This window comes from Ciconia boyciana, chromosome 1 (genome assembly GCF_034638445.1).
Source record: "Ciconia boyciana chromosome 1, ASM3463844v1, whole genome shotgun sequence".
NCBI classification, from domain to species: Eukaryota; Metazoa; Chordata; class Aves; order Ciconiiformes; family Ciconiidae; genus Ciconia; species Ciconia boyciana.
In genome coordinates, this window is record NC_132934.1 from 86488725 (window position 1) to 86501765 (window position 13041).

General features: G+C 38.7%; 1 protein-coding gene across 2 annotated transcripts in view; it reads right to left on the reverse strand.

Annotated features, from left to right (window-relative positions):
- The window catches only part of TRPV5 (transient receptor potential cation channel subfamily V member 5), a 31337-nt gene extending 22286 nt beyond the window's left edge, over positions 1-9051 (reverse strand). For both annotated transcript variants that reach the window (XM_072850869.1, XM_072850877.1), the window contains exon 1: positions 8921-9051. In XM_072850869.1, the coding sequence (XP_072706970.1) occupies positions 8921-9051 (131 nt within the window). The remainder of the gene's footprint in view (positions 1-8920) is intronic.
- Positions 9052-13041: the final 3990 nt, after the last annotated feature.

A 13041-nucleotide genomic window follows, 5' to 3' on the forward strand; every position in this document is an offset into this window, starting at 1 on the left:
GAAGAATTTACAAGTACAGTCACCAAACTTCACTACAGCAAGGTCCTTTGATGCAAACAGCAGGTCAAGGGAGGTGATCCTCCCGCTCTACTCAGCTCTGGTAAGGCCATACCTAGAGTCCTGTGTCCAGTTCTAAGATCCTCAGTACAAAAGACATATGGAGCTACTGGAGAGAGTTCAGTGAAGGGCCACAAAGATGATTATGGGACTGGAGCATCTCTCATATGAGGAATGGCTGAGAGAGCTGGAACTGTTTAGCCTGGAGAAGAGAAGGCTCGGGCGGGATTCTTATCAATGTGTATAAGTACCTGACAGGAGGGTGCAAAGAGTTACTTGTAACGCCTGCTTGCTCAGCATCCAAATAAGCTTTGCCAATGTTCAAAATAATGAGTTGGCCACCCAAAAATCGCAACAAATAGAACAAGATCTACTAATTTGGGGTAAATATTTCTTGTTATCCTCAAATATTTTCAGATTTATTTTTTAATTCATAAAAAGTGTTTTGGGGTAGGTTTTTTTGATTTTTGTTTTTATACAAATAAAGAATTCTATGTAGCCCAAGTTCAGGAGCTAAAGATTTAAGGGGAAGAAAGACCCTCAAACCCAAAGAAACAGCCTACATCTCATGAATTTTCAGAGTGAAATAGAAAGAGATTCTTCTCTCCATATAGGGTAAGTTCAGTTTTAGATCTCTGTTAAGATGCAAATTTTGTACTTTTATGTCACCTCTGCTTTCTTGTAGTACAGATGTAGAACAGATTTAATTTTTTCTTAATTATCTAGCATGGCTCAGGTCAAGCTGTAATGTGTGATGTGGAGTAAGCCTAAGGAACACAGTAGGACAATGACAAATTCAAGCTCATATGAACAAGGAGAATGTCAGCCCTCAATTTCCTACCAGCCCCAGTCTGTCCTTTTACTACAATCTAACAACCGCCAATAGACTGGATGTTAGTCTCACACACACACACACACATACAAAGCATGTGGGACAAATACATTAGTCAAACAATATACCTAGAGATATATTCAATGCTTTCTCCTTGTGATGTCCCAGATTTCTTCCTTGTATTCTGGTATTATTTAGTTACCAGATTTGGGGGATACAGTTTATGGGGCAAATACTATATAAAGCAATAAGTGTGGTTTGCATTAAGTGATAACACTGATGTTAGAATACATTGCCTATGAATATAACTCTATTATGAGCCACAAGAAAACCCACATCACAGAAAGAGAGAGAGAATATAAACAGCCCATTGCACAAAGTGTTTTCTCAGAACTTGTGTTTATTAGCTATAGGATACTTTAATAATAAAACCATAGGAAAACAGGCAACATACATTCTGTGGCTTACAGAAATATATATTTCTTGCTTTAAATTATTCTTTTATGAACAATAGAATATTGAAGAAAAAAAATTATTTGACATGCTATTATCTCTGGATTTAATCCACCTGAAATGTGCGAGTTCTGCACACCTTTATAGTAGAAAGATACTGACACACTTGAGAACTTGGGGGATAAAGCAAAACAAAGAGAAGTATCAGAATTACACGGATAAATAGGAATCATTTGAATAAGTGTAAATTAATGGGCATGGGCTGCAAGTAATAAAAGCATGATGAACATTATTTATCATTCCATAAAAGGAGCATTTCCTGTCATCAACAGCACCCCATTATCTAAGTTACTAGAAAGTGGACTAGAAAAACGCTGAAGAACAGAGCAGAAATAAAACCCTTCAGAATATAAAGAACCATCCTGAACAAAGCAGGGAGGCATTCAGGGATATTTTTATGTGTCCTTCAAACTCTTAGCCTTGCTGCTTTGAGAAGTATACCTTCTTTAGCTTACTCATGCATCAGTTGCGTTAGTTGCTAATTACAAGATGATTTGATGCGAACATTACATCTAGGATCAGAGAAACAGGAACAAAATAAAGAGGCACTCTGAGCAAAAGTTGTAAGATTCAATATCAGTGAAGCAAGCTTGCCACCTCTGCCATTATTTTGGCTGAGAAAGCCTGTGTTCATGGAGAATGTAAGTTTCAAAGGCAGGAAGTAGGAAGGAGGTGGGGTTTCAATAGTATAAACAATGCTAAAATTAATATGTTGATGGGTAGGCCTTTATCTCTCAAATGACCTCAGAGAGGAGGAAGGATTGGGCAAGAGACAATGTGGGAGGACACAAACATAATACCTTTCTCACAAAATTCTCCAAAGCCCTTGTAAACAACTAGTTAAATTACAAGCCTGCTAAGAGGGAGACACCTAATAACTATTATACTCAGCTTTCAGAAATTTAGGGCAAAATTGTCAAACCTTTCTACTTATTGTAGGAACCTCCAACTGGGCTTAAAAAGCCGGAGATCCCAGGCCAAACAGCCAACTGGTGAAGAACCCAGAAGTATTGGTAAATGTCATGGCACACTGCCTCTGATGCCTCAAAGGTCCATGACTTACATGTTTATGTACCATATGCTTTAACTCTCATTTAATTTTCTGTCCTATAATTGGGGAAACATTTTACTCTCATTTAAAACATACCATTATAATTATAAACTCATTTTTAATACATTACAGCAACGTGCTGAGCATATAAATGTCAAGTATTAGGTGAGCCAAATTCACTAATATAAAAAATGTCACCTGAATCTAGAACCTTCAAAATATTTTAATTTCTTTAAGTTTTGCATATTTAACAAATTTTTTTCCTGACCCATCAAACACAGCATGAATTTTACATTTTACAACTCTAGTTCCTGTGTGTCAAAACAGCAGCAGGTAAAATCTGTAACCGAGTCTCTTAACAGAGCTGCCTACAGTAGATGCTTAGTTTCTGTAAAGTAACCTTATGTTACAGAATGGAGAGGGTGGCCTTCAGAGAATGATTCAGCAGAGATCTGTTTAGACACTCTGAGAAGATAATTCAGCACATCTAAGTTAAGCTCCTGTTCTAAATCATTCTCTTCATCAGCTATGGAGTCAAGGGTCACTAAGCTCCTAATTTAGCCAGCTAAGTTAGGTCTGTAACACTAGGCAGTACTGATGTTGCCTTATAGGATCAGTTTAGGATAAGCACAGCTACATAGCTAAACAGTAGTTCTGATGGGCAATGAAAACCACTAGTATCCACCTGGAAGTGCTCCTGGGTTCTTCTTACTGAGCTAAGGAATGTAGCTGTGTTGAGGCACTTAGTAAGCCTTGATCATGCATTACTATCAGTCAGTTTTCTTAACAGATGGTTCAATGATACGCTCAGGAAGCTGTGAGTTGTTTTTCAATACAGGTGAGGACAAAATCAGGAACACCTGAAAATCCATTGTGAAACCAAGAGAAGAGAGAATGTAGGTTAGATTCTGACTGAGGGAGTCATGTAAAATAGTTTTAAACAAGGTTAAGGATTTCACAATCACTTTCTGCTGGTAATATGTACCCTTTTGGATTTACAGCTTCTTAAGCACTTCTTTTGGAGTGCATCCTGCTCATTACACTTATGAAGAGATAAAGAATGCAAGGACAAGTCCATAAGTCTTAACTCTGTTATAAAAAGAAGAATTTGGATTTATAGGGTTATTCTTTTAAAACAAGGAAATATGTTAAATATGTGAACTGTCTGGACAACAACCAATCTGAAGCTTCTTTTTCAAGATTGAGCTCACCAGAGGTGCAATGTAGCATCTCTTTCTCCTCTTTCCTTCCCTTCTCAGATTCTACTACTTGAGTCATTCACTATATGGAATTTTCCTATTGTTTGCTCTAGTTTAAGTTTGGCATCTGCTAGTTTCATGCTTTATCCCCATAGCTATGTCAGTGACTGAGGGTCTAAAGCAATTCTTTCTAACTGAGCTATAAATTCATCAAAAGAAAGATTTCAGCTTTCTTTTCTTTCTCTGTTGGGCTGCTCAGAATATCCATGCTCAACACTCCATCATGAAATTGCCAAAGGAGATTCATCCCTTCCTTCTGCTAGCATGTTCATGTAAATGTGTGCAAGACTTCAGGAGAGCAGAGGAGTACTCAGAGGAACCTAACCAGCCAAAAAGAGGATCAATGCAATCATCTAACAAGATGCTAATGAATGACTTCAGGAAGTAATAGCACGAAGTGAAAAGGAGACAGATAACAGGGGCTTGGACAATCAACGCAGGGAGAAGGTCAGCAAATTTCTTCAGCACTGACAGCAAGACTCAGCAAATTAACTGGAACCTCTTGTGCATATATGTCGAAGCCCCTTCAGCTGACAGTAAACAGAGCTTCTCTGGAAATAAATCAAACAGGTTACTAACTGCCGATGCTACTAGACAAGAAACTGATAGGGAAGTCTTGTCCCTTCAGATATTTAGCTGTCTACCACACTAAGCAATAGAAATCTTGCTCAATCACTTCCAGCAGGGCAATCTCCTTGCATTAATCTCCTTTTTTTAATTCTGCATCTGAGACCATCCTAAGAATAATCTCATGCTAGAACTGAATTAACAGTTCAGCAGATGTTAGTTATTATTTATTATCACTGAGTTATTCTTAAAACAAATTTGTTCTCTGAAGCATAACCTCATCCTGCATCAAAACTTCCAACCCTCTTCAATAGGGATTTTATTGCAGTCTTATTCTAGGTTGTGTTCCTCACCCTGTGTCTAATTAGTTTTCTGTAACGTTTTAATTTGGGATGGTTTTTTTCAGAGCACAAATTTCATGTTTACTTCTTCACAAGGAAACCTATAGCCAAGTTTAAGAAGGCAAATAGCTTCCTAAATCTATAAGCCTAAGCCACGTCTTAGGCACTGAGGTCAGATGTGTGTATGTCTGTGCATTATTGGGGAAATGTGAGCTCTGGAGGACCTTTACACTTGTGAAATTAAGGAGGCTTCTTTTCCATTATTAGACTCAAAACTTCCATTAGGATGAAGGTGTAACAGCATAAGAAAAGACCAGAAATGCTGCCAGTGATGCCTTTGACTTTATTTTACATGCAGCAGCAGAGTTTCCAACAGGCTATTCTTTGCATCTTGACTCCTCAGAAGCACTGTTATTGAAACATACTACAAATGAATTGGTGGAACTGGGAGCTGGCATCTTTATTTCACTGTCACCTTTGGGAGCAAAGGAACCAATTAATACTGACAGGCATTGTGGATTTTAAGACAGGACAGTCCTAGGTTAATTTGTGCACTGAAAACTCAGTAATGTTGTTTAGAAAAATTAACAGCAAAACTATGGTGAAATCTCTCATTCACTACCAGCTTGAGAAAGATTTGTCTAGAAGCTGAAGGCTCTCTGTGTCTCTGTACAACTCTTTAAGCAACTCAGTTTAATAGCATTAGGCTGAGCTACTTTTTATTTGTGCTATGTTTGTTTTCAGGGTAAGCAAAGCACTTCGCTAATATGTCTGTGAGACTAAAGAGCCACAAAAAAATCTGGAAACTAAAGGGGATATAAAGATTTTATTGTGACATGTTTGGAATGACAATAGCTCTCTGCAAGTTATGCAAATTGTCCCAAGCACCTCTAATGCATTATTTCTCATAGCACAGATTTCTATAGCTAATTAATGTGTAAAAATGCTTTGGTTTGGGTTTTTTAGTTTTTTTTTAATGTACCACACAAGTTAAATGTTTTATTGTCATTAGAATAATTAAGCCTCAGAGCATCCCATGAAGGCCAGGTGATACCACTAATCCCTAAACAGCAGCTGTGAGAGAGAAGACACAACACAGAAGATAGATTATTTATCAAAGTTATAGAGGCAGGCAATAGCAGAAAGAAAAATGTAACGTAATTGTCCTGGATCCATGTAGTCACTTGCTCTACTTTATTTGTTATTTTTTATGAACAGCGTAATTCTCATATGGTGGAATTTCTAAAATTACATGCTAGGGAGATTTTGTTCACATTTCCTTAGAACCTCTTAGACTGAAAGCCAGACTAAAAAAAATAAATCAAGCAATGGCTCTCATAATTTCTGGAAGATCTATTAGACTGTGACAAGCATGTGATTCTCTTAACCTCTATCAATCAGGCCTGAATTTTCATAAGTATTTATTTCTTTGTTCCCCATGATTATGAACTATGTTGGATTTTTATGTTCATATGCTCCAGGCTATGTAGATCCCAGAGTTTACTTCCAAAGATAATTCTAGAAAGGACACATGAGATGTGACCGCTGTCCCTGGGACTCCACACTGAGCTACAGGCTGTTTAAATAGTAGAGTCTTTAACAGAAGGAAACCAGCAGAGGAAGGCAAAATAAACTCAAAGTCCTCTTTAATATTAAGAGATTGCATCACATTTCCTGAACTTGGATGTCCCTTTCAGAAATGTTATACAGTGCAGGATTAAGGCAAAGAAAACCCTCACTGTGGATAATGCTGAGATCAACCTCCAATAAGATTCACTATTACACAGGAAGAAAGAGAATGAACAGCAATTCCAGTGAAGGTGAGAACTACCAAAACAGTTAGCTTTCAGGTATTATTATCACCAGTTGTAGGACAGGAAAAAGCATCCTCTTGCAGACTTTCTGTGTGCAGTCAGAGCATACTAGTTAAATAGTGACATATTTACCACTGGCTTTCAATAACATAATAGTAGAATTTAATTGTTGCTTATTACTGTATATATTCCAGCACCGTTAAGACTAAGAAGAACTCAAGCTGAAGCCACAACACTGCAATTCCACACAACATAATGACAGGATGAAGTAAAAGCCCTCTTGGCTCACAACAATTTTTCCACAAAAGCAAAGGTTTTATAAGAGTAGTTCCCATACACAAGTCACCACAGAAGGTTTTCCTGTTGTGTTTTTCTACCTGTACATAATTAAGAATATGAAAGCAATAAAACGGATTCCAGTCCTCTGCAAAATATTCATTTTCTTTCTCCTCAAACTCTGAGCATCTCTGGGGACAAGAAAGGAAATGAAAGAGTAGGATAATAAGAGGGAGAAAAGGTCTTGTCCCTCTTTAGGAAAAGAGTATTCCCATATTGGCACCATGTAATTTCTGACCAAATAGCAGAAGGCTAATTTACGTTAGTTGAAAGCTGTGGGAAACATATAGACCTAAAATGGAAGGGAACAATCATGTCCCCATGCAACTCTGATTTCACAGACAATGATATTGTATGCACTACATGTGTTGCTATGCAGAGTTTTATAAAGAAACACAGAAATGTTAGTTTTAGGGACCACTGGGGTTGCACTATAGTGATCTAAGAGAAGTTTATGAAGAAAGGTTTGTATGCCCTACAGCTTTTCTGTTTTCCTCTATCAGTAGCAACACACAACATGTTCATGGGCCTGCAGCACATGACTGATGAGGATTGTCAAGCAAAGAGAAAGTTGAATGGCAATCTAATAGCAGACTATGTGAAAGGGAGCAACAAAAAGGGGCCAAACCCCTCTCTTACCCTTGCTGGTTTTACCAGCAAGTGGTAAAACAAGGGGCTACAGAACCAAATTATGATTTTGGAGGTTCAGATTGAACATTAGGAAAAAACTTTTTCACTAAGAGGTTACTACAATACTGTAACAGGTACCTAAAGATATGTTGGAATCTCTGTCCTGGGAGGCTTTCAAGACTGAGCTAGACAAAGCCAAAGCAATGTGATCTATTGCTGGCAATAGTTCAGCTTCAAGCAGGAGGTTAGATAGAGACCTCCAGAGGTCCTTCCCACATCTCTATGACTTAAAAATGTGAAGATAATGTTATAATTATAAAAATATTAATATATTTAGACTTTTATTTTACACACATTCATTTGGATATTACAGAATCTGCTGAGAACTTATTTTCAGTTACCTGTGATGCTTTTTATGAACATACCAAAATGTAAACACTTCAGCATTCTATGGAGACACCATTGTTCCCACTGTCTCTCCCATTTTAAGTGTATTTAAGTCCCACTGCTCTGAAGTAAAATAGAACAGGCTTTTGTTATTTGGTCAGAAGTTAGCTGATGATATATGTAAGTTCTTTCCCTAAAGACAGATATGTATATTTGTCCCTCTTAAGGTACTATCCTACTTATTTCTATACATATATGTGTGTATACATATATACATAAGTACAGATAGATAGATAGATTTTGTCCCACACAACCACCTTTTTGTCCCCAGAGACATTCAGACTTTTGTGAGGAAAGAAAAAACAAATTTTACAAGGGACTGGAAGCAATTTGTTATTTGAGTACTGCAGTGTTTGTGCATGCAGAAATGACAAGGAACAATGAAAAACACATTCAGCTGGATTTCCATGAATACTCCTGCATTCCTGTGTGTGGAGGGAGCAACCCTGCACAGCAGTAACAAACAGCCTTGATTCAGTATTTACATGTGAAGACACAGGCAATCTTCTTGATAATGTAAGGTCTAAGAGGAGTCACTGTACATGTTGACACCCGGGCCATGGGGGTGAGAAACAGCAGTCTGACCCAGGAAGTAACTGACCATCAGAATGTGGAACAACATTAAGTCCACTCTATCCCACAGTAAGGGCAAGCCTTAGAGAGACAGAAAGAAGAATCCTTGCAAAAAAACCCATCATTTTAGCTGACTGCAGCATATATGTCACACACACTCTTAATAATAACTTAAAAAAAACAAACAAACCTTCATGCATTTTCTTGTGAGCTTTACCAATGAAGCAGGAAAGACAAGAGTATACATTATTAATTTGTGACTGAAGTCCTGCACTCAGGGTAATTCAATTGCGACCTAGTAAACCCACCTGTGAAAAGAGATAAGATTGGAACTCCAGAAGCATTCCACCTTGAAAGAAGAAATCTGATAGAGAAAAGTGCTCCAGGGTTGTTTAAAGTTTATCTACTAGCAGAAAAGCCTAAGGGAAAAGAGTGAGAATCAGCTACAGGGAGAGAGCAGCAGAAGAAAGGGAAGACAAGAAGGCTGAAATGCACTGTACCTTTTCTGCTGGAGTAAGCAGATTTCATCCAGATGTTTATCCCAGGATTTTTTGCCTTGCAATTTCTGACTCAGTCCATTCCAGATCCGGAAATAGAAGGGCTTGCTATCCCCAAATAAAGGTACCCCCATAGCACGTCCCTTTTTCTCTCTTGCCTAGCTGCCTGAAAGCAGGCAAGCTTCGAAAATCCCCACTTCGAAAAAAGTCAGGGAAGGCTCACTACAGGTCACCACTCCTCTGCCCCCAGTCTGTTACTTACAGAGGAGACTGTCCGTCAGCTGCATGAGCTGATCAAAGTACATGTAAAAACACAAAATAAAATCTCTTGTCCCTAGCAGACCATACCTTGAGCCTCATCAAGTACTTAGTTTCCAAAATAGCCCAACCCAAAGGTGTGTCTGATTTAGAAGTAGCTCGCCAGCAGCCTTACCCCTCACAAAGACCCTACACAGCACTGAAGAATTCATACAGCGTCAATGTCCTAGGCTTCTAGTATTTCATTTCTGAAGTCTAGAATTTAGAAGTAATCATCCTCCTTATGTATCTCTGAATTCCTCTGGAAAGCAACATCTAAGCAACTTGAAATAGACAGCTGAACAAGTCAGGCAAAACACCTATTAGGTGAGTGAACATGTGGGAACGTGCCCTAAAAGACACTGCGCTCTGGGAAGGTAGTCTAGAGGAGGACACACCTCCCACCCCAACTGTCTGCAAATCCCATTAAAGAAATTATCATTATAGACTCCACCTTCTCTGTGTCAAACAAAATCACTTTACTTCACAAGTTGGAAGAGTTTATGTAGATTAATTTGTAAACTTTGCATATTTCATTTTCCCTTAATGTTTTACAATGTCTCATTGTTTCTTCACATTTCTTCACATTTCTTCCAGAAAAGCTTATTTAGGAAAGGAATGAAAATTTCTATTTAACAAAAACTAGGTTTTGGTATAGAGAACCATCAAAGTATAGAGAACCATTTGGTATAGAGAACCGTCTGCAAAGTAGTAGACAAAATATCAAAATGAATAGAGGAGACATCCTTCTTCTTGTGAAAAAGCAGGAAGCTATGTGGGAGAAAAAAAAAAGCAAAGAAAAAAAAAGCTCCTAGTTTCTAATCTTCTTTCCCTAAAGACTTGTCCTAATATTTTTGCATCTTGAATCAACAGAAATGTCCCTTCATTCTTACTCCTGCTGCAGTGGAAAAGGATTCTGTTCAGAGTGCCTGGACCTAGGCAGAATCAGTAGGTAAGGGAGAAAAGGGTGTAAAGCGATAGGGCTGAGTCATCTCTTTGAAACTCCTGGTTTATTTAGAGGTTACTTAGACTTATCAAACCAGGATTCATATCCAAACTTGTGTAAACTCATGATGTATCCTATCCTATACAAACGTAAATCGCCACACAGAAAAAGCAATGCTTTAAGCAAACTTGAGGAATCATATCCTAAAATGTAAGATTTGCTGAATTGTGCAGTTCTAGGAGGAAGTGTCAAGTTAAACTGTCATAATGGGAAAAATTTATTACTTGCTACATTGAGAGGTTAGAATGTAACACCAGCCAAATGTTATGAACAAAATGTGAGGTTTTTTTAACAATACCAATAAAGTATGTGTGCTGGTTTTGGCTGGGATAGAGTTAATTTTCTTCACAGTAGCTAGTATGGGGCTATGTTTTGGATTTGTGCTGAACACAATATTGATAACACAGAGATGTTTTCATTATTGCTGAGCAGTGCTTACACAGAGTCAAGGCCTTTTCTGCTTCTCACACCACCCCACCAGCAAGTAGGCTGGGGGTGCACAAGAAGTTGGGAGGGGACATAGCTGGGACAGCTGACCCCAACTGACCAAAGGGATATTCCATGCCGTATGACATCATGCTCAGCATATAAAGCTGAGGGAAGAAGAAGGAAGGGGGGGACGTTTGGAGTGATGGCATTTTGTCTTCCCAAGTAACCGTTATGTGTGATAGAGCCCTGCTGTCCTGGAGATGGCTGAACATCTGCCTGCTGATGGGAAGTAGTGAATGAATTCCTTGCTTTGCTTTGCCTACATGCGCAGCTTTTGCTTTACCTATTAAACTGTCTTTATCTCAACCCACGAGTTTTCTCACTTTTACCCTTCCAATTCTCTCCCCCATCCCAACTGTGAGGGGAGTGAGTGAGCAGCTGTGTGGTGCTTGGCTGCTGGCTGGGGTTAAATCACCTCCTAACATTCTTGAGGTGGGGAAGCAACTCCATTCAAAGTTGAGAAAGATATTTAGACACTGAAGTGTTAGGTGCCTATGATAGACAAACACAATCTCTATTTTCCTGGGCTGTTCTCCCAAGCAGAGAATACTTTCTACTGTCTCTCCAAGGAGTAAAAGCCCTAGAATGGTATCAGCAGGACAAGCAAGCAGTGACACATTCCTCCCTCTTCTGGGCAGCAGTGCTACTGCCACCCAGACAGCAGCTCTAAGGTATAAGAAATGAATAACAGTCAGATAGCAGGTTGAGGAGAGAGTCCTCAGCTAGCCATGAAGGCAACAGCTGCAGCAGCCAGGGCAGTTCAAACAACTGTAAACCAGTATCTCAAGGTGGACTCCCCACATTGTCATGGGGGGCTCATTACAGTGCTCATTATAGCTTCACATTGCAGTAAATCTGACTCAATATTTTTCCTTTACCCACTTGTATGAATATAAAATCTTAATACTGCAAAAGAGTGTTTTCTTGTAATTCATGGTAGAAGTCATTTTCAAAGGTAATAGAATACAGAGATGAAAGATGGATGAAATATGTAAGAATATTGCATGGACTGAAATCTCTGTAGCAGATCGTGGCCATACCTCTTAAGTACTGCTGGACTTTCAGTCTAGCAGGAAGCTGTAAACAGTTTTTGAAAAACTAAGGACCTGATAAGGCCTAGTAGTTGAGGGATGGATTGTAAGTCTGTACAGTTTTGGTGTATGTGGTTTCCCACATATCTGATATCTGCTTTTAGCTCTTTGTATCCCTTCCCACAGCTCCTGAGTCATACTGTGACTCTGGCTCCTAGCCCTCATTCTCAAGGCCTACCTTTAGCTCCTGACATTATTCTAGCTCTACCTGTTCCTTGTTCCATGCTCCTACTGCAAATAGGGTCTTTGTCCTGGCTGTCAGCAATGCCCTTTCCTAGTGTGTCTTGAATTCTCTTGTTTCTGACTTGGGCTGATTCTAACTGACCTGATTCCTGGAATCTCTTGATTCCAGCTTGGCCCTACCTAACAAATATGACAGCTGATGTCAAAATCTCCTTACACACAATTTCCCTCCTATGTCCATAGGCCATGAGTAGAAACATAAGCATGAAGAAATACAAAGCACAACCCGGCCAAATGTGTTCCTCACACCACAGTGTCTAAAAACACAAAATTAGGAGGAGACTAGCAATGATAGGATGATACTGGTTCTATGCAGTTCAGTCACCCCATGGTTCTAGGGGATCTATCAATATTGCATATGGCACAGTTAGGATGTGCTGCCCTTTGTAGAACTATAGAAACTGTGTAAGTAAGCCAATATGTGGAAATGCTTCAGCAAAAATCAAGGAATTCTTATCTTCACATACCTGCTACAAATACAAGGGAACAAGAAAGCCACTTTTGCCACTGGGGATTGTGATCTTGCCAGAGACACTACTCTACACTTTTTTATAGTGCATTGCATTTCTTTTAGGTCAGCCTAGATTAAAAAAAAAAAAAAGGCATAAATCTGAATAGCTGAGTATGAATGAACTGACTTTTGATGACCCTGGAACTTAACTTAGCCTTTTCCAGGAACATGCCTGAAAAGGAAAAATTATTACAGAAAAAATATAGAAAAAGACTACAGGAAAATTTTCTACATCGTATCCAGTTTTCTTTTCATCCCAGCCACCTCTTCAGTTCCTTCTTTCTTTCAAACAAAAATAAAAATGGTTATTACCTGGCCTATTATAAAAGTAATTTCAGTGCTAATGTAGAGACAGACATAATTTGCACAGTACATGGCATGGATTCCTTTCCTTCTGAATGGCCCTGACCCTTACATTCCATGTTCTCACAAAACTCCTGTTAACCTTCCTGGAAATTTTGAGTGCTGAAGGTATGTAAGATTGAAT